Source organism: Vanellus vanellus (assembly GCF_965231255.1).
Source record: "Vanellus vanellus genome assembly, chromosome: 5".
NCBI lineage: Eukaryota > Metazoa > Chordata > Aves > Charadriiformes > Charadriidae > Vanellus > Vanellus vanellus.
In genome coordinates this window covers 48954299-48968895 of record NC_138910.1, presented here as the reverse complement: position 1 = coordinate 48968895, position 14597 = coordinate 48954299, and the positions used below count along the sequence as shown (strand labels likewise).

At 42.2% G+C, this 14597-nt stretch overlaps 2 protein-coding genes across 2 annotated transcripts in view; both read right to left on the bottom strand.

Moving 5' to 3' along the window:
* Nucleotides 1-731, bottom strand: part of EDEM3 (ER degradation enhancing alpha-mannosidase like protein 3) — a gene marked incomplete at its 5' end in the record, with an annotated part of 28508 nt that extends 27777 nt beyond the window's left edge. The window contains one exon of the mRNA XM_082484016.1: nt 595-731. Within this exon, the coding sequence (XP_082340142.1) occupies nt 595-731 (137 nt within the window). The remainder of the gene's footprint in view (nt 1-594) is intronic.
* A 1213-nt stretch (nt 732-1944) lies between these two features.
* Nucleotides 1945-14597, bottom strand: part of NIBAN1 (niban apoptosis regulator 1) — a 76442-nt gene continuing 63789 nt past the window's right edge. Inside the window, exons 10-14 of the mRNA XM_082484263.1 lie at nt 14406-14567; nt 9956-10066; nt 9224-9331; nt 7262-7373; nt 1945-6331 (exon numbers count right to left, since the gene is read on the bottom strand). Coding sequence (XP_082340389.1) covers nt 4599-6331; nt 7262-7373; nt 9224-9331; nt 9956-10066; nt 14406-14567 — 2226 coding nt within the window. The 3' untranslated portion in view covers nt 1945-4598. The remainder of the gene's footprint in view (nt 6332-7261; nt 7374-9223; nt 9332-9955; nt 10067-14405; nt 14568-14597) is intronic.

Sequence of the window (14597 nt, the reverse complement as noted above, 5' to 3'; positions counted from 1 at the left end):
GGGGCATCAGATGATACACTGAGTGCAAGTTACGAATGCAAAAATTTTAAAACCATCACTGATTGAAGGTTAACCTCCTTATGTGTTACATGAAGGAGTATATAATGTTTCATATGTTTCCAAGTACCCTGAGAACCCAAGATGAAAAACCCAGTAACCATAAAAATGAGAGTTAAATATCAACTTATATCTAATGGTTAATAACCATAAGTCCCCACCATGTTTATCAAGCAGACTTTTTGTATCATTATTCTGTGCAAGTAAGCAGTAGATGGGAAGAGGATGATGATGAAACTGCCCCAGCAATACACTAAGATCATGACACGCTCATTTACACGTTTGTCTAAAAAAATCCTACTCCATGCAGTGCAATACATTACCACCTATATTGTTATTTTTATCCTTCGACTCAAAACCATATTAAGAATCAGCTTATTACGTGTACATGCATGGGGGCTCTAAGTAGTTTATCTCATATACAGGAACTAGGCAAGAACACATGTAAACATTTACCTTTTTTATGACTCCCAAAACCTCACGTGTTCCAGAGGCAACAGCCATAATTAGACCAACTGACTATGGATTTAGGTTTACCTTTGATCAATTTTCCCCATAATTACCCACAACCACTTGCTGCAATCTTCAAGACTGAAGCTCCCAAGCGTATGGCGTAAGGGTTTGACCCCACACTCAGCACATGCGATGAGGGGCTGCCTGCCCCGAATAGCCATGGCCCCCGACCCGAAATACCAGCCCGGCTCTGGCATACACGCCTCAAACACTGATGGGAGACCGATGCCACGCATCTCGTACACTCTCGGGGGAGGGGGGGGGGGGGGGAGACGAGACACGACACGACCGACAGGGGAAACGTTCCCGTAGCACTGCCGGGCAAGGGGCACACACGCACCCGCCAAGCCCAACCCAAGCCCTGGAGATAGTGCAGATCCCCCCACCTCAACGCGGCGAAGGGACGCCGGTGCACCCCAAAGCCACCACGGGCGGTGGGATCGGCGCGGATCCCGCCGGCCTCCGCCCCGGCCGCACAGCGCTCCGGCGGCCCCGAGGGCGACCCGGCGCCGCCGCCGCCGTTTCCCCAACTCCCGGCCCGGCCCGCCGCGGCGGCGCTTACCCCAACCGGCGCTTCTCCTCCTTGCTCATAGCACCGGCGCCCGGGGCGGCCGCTAGCACGGAGGAGGCGGAGAGCAGGCCAAGGGCCAGGAGCTTCCACGGCCTCCTCCAGCGGGGCCCCCGGTCGCCGCCGCCCCCCTGGCAGCCCACAGCTCCGCTCATGGCCGCGGCCGCCTGCCCGCTGCCGCTAGGCCCGGCTCCGGCCCATCCCGCCCGCTGCCCGCCCCTCGCGGCGCGGCGACCGCGGCTCCCAGCGCCGACGCGCAGGCGGAAGGGACCGGCCCTCCGCTTTCCTGTGGCGTAGCCAAGGAAACCGCCTCGTCCGCCACTTCCGGGTCCCCCCGCACGCGCCGCCCCGCCGGGCCAATAGGAACGGGGCAGGAGCGCCGCGAGGCGGGAGGGCGGGAGAGCCACGTGACAGCAGTGACACGCCGGGCGAGAGGGCGACGTGGACAAAAAGAGGGGCGGGGAGGGGGCGGGAGGAAGGCGGTGCGCAGGCGCGGTGGTGCCGGACTACAACTCCCGGCGTGCACCGGGCGCCGGCCGGAATCGGCAGTTCGCCGTCCCTGAGGAGAAGGGAAACGGCCAGCTGCTGTTGAGAGGGACGGAGGGCTCTAGCCGGCTGGCGGGTGCCAAGCGGCTAAGTGAGCCCACAAGGCAGCTCTTGGCCGGGGAAAACGCCAGGGAAGTGTCTCCACTCACCCTCTGGCAGCCGGTTGATGTGCGTTGTTTTAATACAAAACCCCCAAATTAAATTACTACATGCTGCATACACACACACACACACACAGAAAACAGCTTCCCAGCGATGGAAGGGAAGAGCTTATTTTATTTTCATTACAAGCGTTTTTACAAAGTTAGAAGCAAGATACAATGTGTTTCATATCCTGTCCTTTAAACCTGGCAACCCCATGGTTAACAGGCCCTAGCTTGCTCCCCTCAAGACCCCGTGGCGCCCCTGGCCCTCAACCCTCCGGGCTGTGAAAAGTCATTTGTTATTTTTCCCAGCTTACAAGAGAAATAATCCATTCCAGATAAGCATAGGAAATTCCAAGAAAACCACAAAAATTACTGAATGAGCAGATTAGTAGTAGTAGTAGTAGTATTTTTGATTGGTGGTCCAGTGTAACCTTGCAGATAGCTGACCTCTAAATTGCTGTCGCCTCTAGCCAAGTCTGGTTAAAGACAAGAAAAAAATGCTCCTTTCTATCCATTTGCAAACATCTAAATGTACAGAAAACATCCACAAAGGCAAAAAATCAGTCCCCTAGCCATGAGGAACTTCAATTTAAATTGCAGAACAAGGTGGTGTACAGGCTAAATCTTCCCCGTTTTTTCCCATCCTACTTGTGAAAAACAAATATGCTGAGCATCTGTATTCAACACCACAATTCTTTAATATTACAGGAAAATATTACCCAGATCTAAGCTTGCCATAGAAATAACTCGAGAATTACTACGATGGGAATGTTTATGCTAAATACTTTCTGTACAGACATATCTAATTCATATTAGTCATAAACAGCCTTTGTAGGAGCCTGCAGCCTTTTTTTCACAAAGAGTTGCTGTCTTGCTAGTCCTCTTTTGTACAAAACACTGTATTAAAAAAACGTTATGTCCCTTAATTTTAGCATGGCTAAAAGAGGCTGCTGCTGCTTAACTGTAAAGCACACATTATAAATTCAAAGTCAACATTCAGTACCAATTAGAAATAACTAATACTTTGTAAAAAAAATGGCTGACAGTGGTTTGTGTCTTTACAAATTAGTATTTTTGCAGGAAATATAAAGAAGAAACGAGTCAAAGTAATTTTGCACAGAAAACATCTGTGACCTTAATGTTTCTACATCATAGTATGCCTTCTGGAATAAAGAGGAGTTGCATTTATTTTACAATACTGACGTTGCAGTTGGTCCAGTTACTCACTTATGCAGTAATATTTGCCTGTTCCTCTAGTGTCAATTCTCTGTTAGTATTATAGCATATTTTGATAGCATTAAATAATAGGCTTTGCACAGTTTGTTGAAGTTAAATGCCAAGAAGTATTATGCTCTCAGGACTTTGTTATTTCTTCCCATGTCTTTATGGGCATACATCCTGCAGTCCTTACTGTATTTATCATTAATCTTTGCTGTCCTGTACTGTATTATATTTATTCACAAACAGCCTGAAACACGAGGCCAAATTTTTAAGGTGCCTTAACTGACCTCTAAAGTGAGGTCTTGATCTCTAAAGCCTAATTTATTAAAATACTGTTTTTCATTTCCAAGCTTTTCTGTGCACAGTCTTTAAATTGTGCATGCAAATAATGCATATAAGCAACTTAGATCATGATTTGATATGGATCATAATATGCTGGCTATGAAGGCAGTAGGTCTTATGTTAATAATTGCTTCTGAAATGTGATTCTGCCCTCCAAAATCTAAGAACAAATTAATAACTCTTGGCTTCTTTTTGCTTCAGTTAACATCTGTATTAGAAATTATATGCAATGATTATGATATTTCACAATGATTGCAATTTATGGTATAGTTTATGCACCTAAAAAGGCCTACAGAACTGGATAACTCTAACTTAAGTCAGTAAGAATGGGAATGGCAGGACTCAGTATTCTGTATTAGATAGCCATAAGTGAATATATTTTATGGTGGGAAGTAAAACAGAAAGATGCTGCCTAATGGTTATAGTTCTTGTAAACATTCTCATCTTTCCCTTCCATAAAATAAAACAAAATAAAATTGCCATAAAGTGCTCTGGAAGGCTAAATAACCCAGAAGTGCAGAGTGGGACTGAGAAACCTGCTCCCATATTTTCCCCATTTTAAATATAGCAATAAGAGAAAAAAAAAATCAGAACACTTGCTTGTCTGTAATATCCATCAAAACTTTAAAATAATTAAGTGATCAGTTTGCAGAGTTTGCATAGAGTGGCTTTTGAGCAACCTACTAAATTAACTATTTGGTTCTGTTTAACTACTAAAAGTTTTATTTATTTCTTGTATACTGCATGCAAATACTAAAAGCATCCTTGAATAGCAACATATGTACCAACCACCTAAGAATCATAGCAGTACTTGTCAAATCCATGCATTTAAAAATAATGAGCTACTCACCTGCTAAAACACTAAGAACAGTTAAGTTGTTAAAATAACTTTATAGTTGGGGTAGAGCTGCTTTTGAAGCATTCAGTGGTCACATTTTCAGATTTTTTCTATAACCATAAAAGGTAGCAAATTTTAAGTGAAAGATAAAATTCCCCAAGAGTAACCTGGTTTTAAAAAGTGAGGGCTTTAACCGAAAAGAAACCTACCACCCATCACATAGGAAGGGATCTGTGCTAAGACTGCAAGAGCTGGTAACACCACAACAAAGCTCATTTCCTCTAGCCCTGACCCAAGTAAGTATTCACAATTAAACAAGGATTACTGGAGTAAATAAATCCTGCAGGGCTGGGCTGAAAAACGGTTCTTACTCTTCAGGGTTTTGCTGTGCATAACTATCTTTTCTGTTTTCTTCTGTGAAAATATCTTTTGCTTCCATGCTTTTTATTTCCGCGTGTGAAGATGATTCATCTTCTGGCTTTCCTTCACCCTCAACAGCCTCTTTATCTCCCATGACCTGTATGGCACTAACCTCGCCCTGCTCTGGCACCAAGGAAAATGGCATGTCTAGCAGTCCTGTTCTTGGGTTTTCTGTATCCAAAATGGGCACTTGTGTTGTGTCTGCATTTTCAGCAGGATTATAAAAAAAGCTCTCAGTCCCTATCTCCAATGGGATAGCATGGCTGTTCCCTGCTTGTCCTTCCTCCCCATCTAATGTTTTGCCTTCAGACACATTTTCAGTGTGTTCCTCTGGCTGCAATCTATCACTTTCGCAGCTTCCCACACCTGTGTACCAAACGCTTTGCTTGATCTCCACCTCTGCCTTTGCCTCCTGAGGTGTACCTGAGCTTTCCACCAGCCATTCTGCTTGTGCCATATTGCAGGCCCCCTCAGACACATTGACTAAATTCATACCATCTGTCCCTAAACTAGATGAAGATGTCTGGTCCTCCTTGAACTCTGCGCATTCAGCTGCATCTTTATTCATCATCGTCTGGCTCTCTTGAATTTCTGTTGCAGCCATTTCACTCATCTCATCATTCCCTTTATTGTGCTCTTGAAACTTTAATATCTCACCTTCACAAATCTCCTTTATGTTCTCAGGTGGAGTATCTGCTGGTATCTCAACCGTTACCATCAGCAAACTCCTTATCTCATTCACATCATCAGGGGATTTAAAATTCTTTTCTTCTGACTTGCTTTCTTTTTCAAGATTATCCCCAAACCCTCCATTCCCTGTGTTTTCATTCTGGGAAATAACCCTTGTCTCAGTACTTGCTCCTTGGTCATCACTTTCTTTTCTACTATCCTCTTCAAACCCTGTTCCTACTGCATTTTCACTCTGAGATAATTTTTCCATAATTTCTTTTTCTACCTTGATTTTGTTTTCAGCATTTCTTAAAATCTCTGCTTCTGCTACATTATCACGTGGGGAAGTCAGCTTTATCTCAGAAACTTCTTTCTGTTCTTTGCTTTCTTTTTCAGAGCCACCAACAAACTCAGCATCTGTTGCCAGTTGACTCTCAGAAGTTACCTTTTCCTCCACTGCTCCATCATGTACCTGAAGTTCTTTTTCAGGGCTGCCTCTAAAATCTTTCATTCCAGTTTCAGCCCCAGAAGCTACTTTTTCCTCCACAGCTTCTTGTTGTGTCTTAAGCTCTTTCTCAGTGTTCACTACACACTCTGCTTTCACTGTGTCTTCATTCTGCAAAGCGCTTTTTTCCTCTGCAATTTCTTGTTTTGTAAGAGTAGCTGAAAGAGACTCCTGTTTTTCACCAATGTCTGTAGGGACCACTTCTTCACTTTTGCTTTCCTGATCACCAGCTGTATAAACAGAAGTGACTGCCTCTTTGTCTGATGACTTTCTATCATCAGCATCCTTCTCCCAAGAAATTTTTCCTGTCACAATGAGTGTTTCGTCACTTTGTGTTTCAGTGTCTGACATCTCGGCTCGGGCAGAGGAAGGCTTCTTCGCAGGAGTGGTTTGTGCTGATCCTGAAGGGGTCTTCAGGTCTGTTAAGCTGGACACACTTTCACAGGGCAAATTCAAGTTATCTTCAAAGAGGTTGTGCTTCTTCATAATGGCAGCTTCTTTTATCACTAAATAAAACAGAAAGATCAGACTGTTTTGGAAAGACTGACAGAGGTACATTGGAAAAGGTACAGTGTTTTCCTGAGTTTCTAATATTGTACATTTTGATATTAAAAAAAGTTTCATTTCTGACTTGCTTTTAGTTTACATTTCTTTTTTTGGGGTGGGGATTTTATCTGTTTTGAATGATGGAACTTCAATAGTGACCTAAGCATTGCTGTAATAGAAAACTGCCAGAGGACCTGCAATGCACAAAGGTAATGTTTCAATGCAGAAGTATTTACACTGAATATATGAATAAAAGCGTGCTCACTACATTAATTATTATACTGTTATTTTTGAACAGGAGTGCCAAAGAGGAGTTATCAAAACTTATTATGCAATACAAAAGCTTGTCTTTCTTTATCCAGGGTACAGACAGACAGAGAGATACAAGTACTTTATATATTTATATATACCATCAAGAACAGTTTAGTTTTCTGATGCAAAAGCAGAGAGATTTGCAGGGAGTACTGCACTGGCATTAGTGATGTACTGGAAACTGCATCCAGCAGTACATTTCATTTGGGGAAATTAATTTTTGCTGCCATTAGATATCACCAAGACTTTGCAAATAAGAGCATAATTTCACTCCTTGGCCCAGGGAATCAAGATAAAATGAAGCTGGCATAATCACATTTTGTTAGAAAGAGACTTGTGCCAAGCTATTACTTTGAATTTCCCAGGTTTAATAAAGTTGCCCCATAATTCAGGTTTTAGGGCCAGCCACACATCTTTATTAAGCTGAATCCAAACACTGTAGCATTGTAACCACCAATATTCAGGAAAGTGGGACCTGGGTCTGAAACAACCAGGTTGGGACTCTGGGAAGCTCTGAAGCAAGAGCTCACCGGCCAATGGCTGAAATGTTATTACTGTCACCTCAAGAATGTTCTCACCTTTCAGGGTTTCTTCAAGCAGTGTCTGATATAAAATCTCTTCATACACATTCTCTACTTGGATCACACTAGTGTAATCAGCAAAAATGAATTGCTCATATTTCTGCAGCTCCTGTGCAGACAGAGAAGACAGGAACAGATGTATAAAAATGAGAGATTTTGAGAGTCCTACTTCAACAGAGCACCTTGGAGATGCCATCTAGCAAGTCTTGCAATGCTCCTTGCCGGCTCTTGAGGTCAACTATCTGAACTATGACTAAATGAACTATATATGTTCACAACTTATTATGCACTTATCAAACAGTATTCTTGCACTATAATTACATTTAAAAGCACTATAGATCATTGCCATCTGCACTATCATAAACAATTCTGAAATAAATTGCTGGTGAAGAAATGGCTCACTCACTGTTTGTCCAAGGAGGCAAATCCGTGGTGAGCACTGGAGATAGAGGGTTTGGTTTTGTTTTTCTAATAGGTGTGTAGCATTTTCAGCTTACTGATTTATATGCATTTGGCTGTCTAGACAATAATTGAGTCATTATCAGTAAGCAGCTGCTTCATGGTGTATAAAAAATAAATTAAGTGACCTCTGCCCACATCTAGAAGAGGTGCAAACATTTGGAGGCTTTCAAGTAAAAGGTCGAGATTTGACTGGGCATGTCAGTTGCGCCACACATTTGCTTCTAGAGCTGGCTGCTCCTTTCTGCAGAGGCACAAACATAAAAGGCTTGTGGGAAATTAAACAGAAAGGGTTTGTGGAAAGTTTGCACCACCTCTGCTTCCTCCATCCTGTATGACAGAGACATGATGTGGGACTCCGCCCTCTATCTATATATTCAAGGTGATGAAATGCTTGCCATTCTGTGTAGACACTACATCTTGAAGACACTGCTGCCACTCTACAAGAAACAATTATTTTGGGAATAGTAAAGAAAGTAGAGTGACATACAGAAGAGAGTGATTTTAAATATATTTTTGAAAGTTGTAAGTTTTAATAATCCATACTCAAAGACTCGCAAGCATAACTTGGCAAAACACTTGGTTTTAAACTTTTTTTTGGTACTGAAACAGGCTGGAAACCATCAGCAAGAGCAGCACACCATGGGTGAGAGTTTACAGCCTCTGAGAACTGATGAACATCAAAGGAAACAAAAGGGCACAGAGGCTGGAATGGCTTAGGGCAGTCATCTTTCAGTAGGTACTGTGAAAATGCAAGAGGATATGCACGGGCTTCAGTAAGGGTACAGACTGTTTGTTTTGAGCCAAGGTGAACAGCATTCCAACTGGCCCCTGGTGCAGCCACACTGATAACACCTCCACGAAACTCTGGTAGCCACATTTGCTGAGTACTAACCTACCCGTATGATTATGGCCAACAGAGATTGCCTCTGCATGTTTGTTTCCTGATTGTTGATGTAATTATTTCCATTTTAAATCACTGAAAGCAAGTGCACAGCCTGTATGCTTCCTGCTCCTGCTGCCCAAGCAGGCATTTGGCTTTGAAGGAGGTTGTCAGCAGAGGTTGTGTACAGTCACAGCCATGCCTTGGGGTGCTGCTGAAGAGGAAAGTGCCCTCTCCCATTGACTGAATTTCAGCCTGCAGCAGGGCTGCTGAACACAAGAACAAGTTCACAACCTACAGTTGTAGCTGTCAAGAGGAGTCCAGCTTGAGGGGACTTCAGATCTCTAAGGAAGAAATGAAATGGGGATGGGCAAAGGTCTGCAACTCTGAGAAAGCAAGCTGCATGTACAGTTTCCCTGTTTCCTGAAATCTTCCCTGTGCTCCACATCTGCCCAATCCATGCACTGGCAAATCTGTGTGATCTGGTCAAGCAGGTAGCCATTCTGCACGACTGCCTGAGAGAAAACAGCTTTACAGAGTTGAGGATTTACTGCCAAGGTGTAAATACTTCCCTGCCTTTTATTATTGTGTGGAGTTTTTTAGTCACAGAAACCTACTGGTTTGCACGTTGAAGCCAGTGTCTTCTGCATTGTGGGCAAAGTAATCTGTACCAGTGCTTCTTGAAATATCTTCTTCCGGATAGTGCTGCTGTCATAATCGTATTGCTGTGAAAACAGACAAAAAGAGAATCAAGCCGAAATGTGTTTGGGGTTATTGGTCACTCATGGGAGGAACTGGTTCTTGTTAACTTGTAACTGGTGACAGGTGAATCCGAAAGGATACCACATCACAGGCGCACTCAGGGGTTTGAATTCCCATGCAGGTTATTTCATCTTATATAAAAAAAATCCCTAAAATTTGGTTTTCTGGGATCTCTTTCCCTTCTTTTTTTTTTTTTTTTTTTTTTTTTTTTGTCTAGGTGAGAAACAGCCCCCTGATTTCTCTCTCCATGTATTTCAGTGCTGCCTCTTCTGAGAGCCACGAATTCAAGGGGAGGCTAATTATAAAGTTAATAAAAAATTATTTACCCGCATCCACAGCATCATCTCCAGCTGATTTAATTGCAGTTAAAAGGACTGCACATGTAAATACTTTTACAATTGTCTGCCCAGAACTAGGTTTTACCCCCAAAATGAGCAGCTTCGTTAAGTGTCACCAAATCAGTATTTCCAGCTGGATGGTAAGAGATATCTTCTTTCAAATAGTGACATAAATTCACATAAAATATATTCTCAAATTCTGAAAAGGCAGAACCCAAAGTCTTCTTGTGCAAATGCTGCAACATTTACCTTCAGTACTCTTAGCTTGACTTTCTCAATGCTTGTTGCAACTTTCGCTGAGTCTGCCTGGTGACTTGGAGAGAACAGCTGCTCAAAAGTATAAACTGCGTTTTCCATCAGCTAAAAATAATAGTTAAAAAATCTGTTAAAAGACCAGTAACATAAAATTCCTACAGCCATAAAGAACCATGATAAACGTAACCATTGACTTAAATTGTATTTTTGAGAAGGTGAAAAGGAGAAAGAATAATGGGCCTAAAATCAATACGTATTTCAAGTACTTCAAATGATTGTGGAAGGGGAAGAAAAGCCTTGTTTAGTTTAGATTGCAATGCTCAGTTTTGGAATGAGGAAACAAAAAGAAGATTACCTAATGCAAGAGAATAAGAAAATGAAACTACCTCAACTTCTATCTTGAGTTTACAGGCAGGTCAATACTGGGAAGTCTGCTAATGTAACTAAACAAATAGTTGTATCAGCACACCTACTCAGAGTAGATTCATTTATATTGTCCAAAAATTTTCTGCTGTATCTCAGTTCTCTGAAAGTTAACATGCACAGAGATGTTGCAATAAATAAAGAAAATTAAGCCTTGATATCATTATTATGCTATCATAGCTTTCTTGTATAGATTTAATGTCATGTCACCATCCAAATTGATGGTGACAAAGACAAAAAGTAGAATCGATCATCTATATATAGAGGCCATAGACAACACTTATTATCCCTAATAAGAAGAATCCCATTGACTCCTACCAGATTCTAATGGTCTTAACCATTAATACTGGAGATAATTTTTTAAAATGTAGTTAATCAGTAGCTTTCCTTATAATACAAGTAATTATCAGCAAAAATTGCACAGAGTGCAATAATTTCTTACAGAATAATGTTAGGCTGGCATTTGCCATATTTTCAGGCAATCCAGAGATTCATTAAAAACCCCCTACTCTGAAAAGATATTTCAGAAAAACAGTTCTGCAAGCAGTTATTATGTCTCCTTATGAGGTTTTGCCTTCTTTAGCTAAGCGATTCCATTCAAATTTTACTATATTCTTATTGGAGAAGTACAGGGACATCCACAGGGAGGCTATCCATACTACCTGGTCTTCCATTGCATCACATGGGACCATCCCAGCTGATATACATAGACATATACTATAGAAGACTTCTTGTAGTTTGTAAACAAGTATGTACATACTTATGGATAAGACACGCTTTTAATTCCTCCCTGGCTGGTAACTTATTAATGAATGAAAATATGCAGTGACTAATCCCCAGATTTGTCATGCACATCCTCCTGGAAACTATGCCAAGGCACATGGAGGATAAGGAGGTGACTTATCATGCCAGCCAACATGGCTTCACTAAGGGCAAATCATGACTGACAAATTTGGTGGCCTTTTACGATGGCATTACAGTGTTGTGTCTCTAAATTGGAGAGACATGGATTTGAGCTATGGATCACTCAGTGGATAAGGAATTGCCTGGATGGTCGCACTTGAAGGGTTGCAGTCAACAGGTTGATATCCAAGTGGAAACCAGTGATGAGCAGTATTCCTCAGGGGTCAGTACTGGGACCAGTGCTGATTAACATATTTGTTGGTGACATGGGCAGTGGGATTGAGTGCACCCTCAGAAAGTTTACTGATGAAACCAACCTGTGTGGTGCGGTTCACAGGCTCAAGGGGAGGGATGCCATCCAGAGGAACCTCAGCAGGCTTGAGAGGTGGGCTTGTGCCAACCTCATGAAGTTCAACCAGGCCAAGTGCAAGGTCCTGCACACAGGTCAGGGCAATCCCAAGCAGAAATACAGGCTGGGTGGAGAACGGATTGAGAGCTGCCCTGAGGAGAAGGACTTGGGAGTGTTGGTGGATGAGATGCTCAACATGAGCCAGCAATGTGCACTCTCAGCCCAGAAAGCCAACTGCATCCTGGGCTGCATCAAAAGAAGTGTGGCCAGCAGGTCAAGGGAGGTGATTCTGCCCCTCTATTCTGCTCTGATGAGACCCCTCCTGGAGTACTCCGTCCAGCTTTGGAGTCCTCAGCACAAGAAGGACATGGAGCTCTTAGAGTGGGTCCAGAGCAGGGCCACGAAGATGGTCAGAGGGCTGAACCACCTCTCCTATGAAGACAGGCTAAGAGAGTTGGGGTTGTTCAGCCTGGAGAAGAGAAGGCTCCAGCGAGACCTTATAGCAGCCTTCCAGTATCTGAAGGGGGCCTACAAGAAGGCTGGAGAGGGACTTTTTACAAGGGCAAGTAGTGATAGGACAAGGGGTAATGGCTTCAAACTGGAAGAGGGTAAGTTTAGATTAGGTATCAGGAAGAAATTTTTCACTATGAGGGTGGTGAGGCACTGGAACAGATTGCCCAGAGAAGTTGTGAATGCTCCATCACTCAAAGTGTTCAAGGCCAGACTGGATGGAGATTCAAGTGGGTTCAGGTTATGTCAGGTGAGGTTTATATTGGATATTAGGAAAAAATTTTTCACTGGAAGGGTTATTAAACATTGGAATAGGCTGCCCAGGGAGGTTGTAGATTTGCCATCTGTGGAGGTGTTTAAAAAAAGGGTAGACGTGATACTTGGGGACATGGTTTAGAAGTGGTTTTGCCAGGTTAGGTTGATGATCTTAAATGTCCCTTCCAACCTCAACAATTCTATGATTCTATGATTCTATGATATGAGTAACCTGGTCTAGTGGGAAGTGTCCCTGCCCATGGCAGGGGGGGTGGAACTAGATGATCTGTAAGGTCCCTTCCAACTCTAACCATTCTATGATTCTATGAAATGTTGAAGGCCGATTTTTATAACCGACTTTGCAGATAATGTAGGATTGGACTATACAGACTGTATTTATAAATGGAAATAGAGAAGATGGAGGTTTACTCAATTTATGCATGCATCAGTAGGCTGTACCGTAAAGGCTCATACACTGCAAGACCTTGGATACAAGAAAAAGGATCAGTGTACAGTTAAGTCTGAGGCTAATTAAAAGATGAATTACTTTTTATTTCAATTTTTATTTGAAACAAATCATAAGTTGGAGTAGTTCTGGTGAAGTCACTAAAGTCGTTTATGCCAGTTGAGCATTGTGCTCCCAAATTTCCTGAAATTGGCCACTAGAGGATGCCAAGCTCCCAAGCCAAGGAATCCTGCTCCAGCCTGCACCCTAGTGAGACTTAAGCCAAATGCTTCTTTTACATTAAGACTATGTAACCGTAGACATGTTGGACCTTACTTGTTAATAAATGTCCACGGACACAAAGTTAAACTACTTACTATTTTTATGAGAAAAATAGCAGCCTTTTAAAGAGAGAGAAGCAATAACAGCACTTTTAGAACAACTTGTGCTTTAATTTAACTTATTAGTTGTAAATTTTGATTCATGTTCTGTTCAGAAAAAAAAAACACTTGGTTTGTATGGGATATATTATCTTTGTACTTCTTTGTCTTGAGTCTTGACTCATGGTCTTCACTTATTGAAAGACATTTTATTTGGCAGCATTTTGGAATGGTCCCCCTGAAAGACCCAGACATGAAATCAGAATTTTATTTCTGAATAATTCTTTGGCTGCTGATCATGGCTGTACTTAGAAGAGCTGCTTTTAGTAAAACCCTATCCCAGCACTGTGCTAGAGACTCACTTTCCATATTCATAACTCCCACTCCACAGAACTGGACCAGCTCCATTTCCCAAGATTACTGACTAGATTATTTAGTTTCTCAGCTATGGATTAAAATCACTGGATTCAACATAAAGCCACAAGACCAAATCTGCCTTGTGACCTGGCAATCAAAATAAGTCTACTGGCCAGCTCCTAATAGATTTCTGGCCAGGCATCCAGAAGAAATAAAAGCAAAGCAAAATTACAGCCTATCTCAATACATACTAGAGGGGAGAAAGAGGTGGAGTTCATTTTTCAGCTGAAATGGTGTAGTCCCTTCAACCATTCTTATGAGAAGTGAAGTTGGTTAAAGCACCTACATGCAGCTACACTCTGAGATGTCATCTGTGTCCAAGCAATTGCCAGTTTCTAATATTAATTGCCTTACTTTATATTCATGAGAATATAAACTAGCAAGGAGGAGACGTTCCATTTTGGTAAAATATATTTAAGTACCTTCCTGAAAAATCAACCCTTGAGAATGGAAATCAGGTAGATTTTATTTGGTTACAACACAACTTCCTTGGGCACCGAGACACTGAGAATGAAAGTTCAGGGGAAGACATGATCCATCCAAAATTCTTCTGCCTTGCTGAAAGACTCACACACATGCAATCTCACAAATATAAATGTCAAACAGCTTCTAGCTGTGATTTTCTTAGGTTTTGTTATCTGTAATTTGATTGAGAGATATTCTGGGACTTTTGCGCAGCTTTTTATCAAGATTGCTTTGAAGCAGATTAGAAAGACAAACCTAACCTGTTCTCCCAGGAGGAAAAACTGGATCTTACAGTACCTCTTGCATGAAGTTCTGTGTCCTCTGAATCACAAAATCAATGTGATAGATCTTGAAGCGACTCTTGAGGTCTTGAAGGAGCTCCTGGAGGAGGTTCACTTTCAGATAACAGGGCTCCATTTTCACAGAGTTGAATGGTAGGTTCATAAGCTGATTCACATTCTGCATTCCAGTGGAGGAAGAACAGGTTTT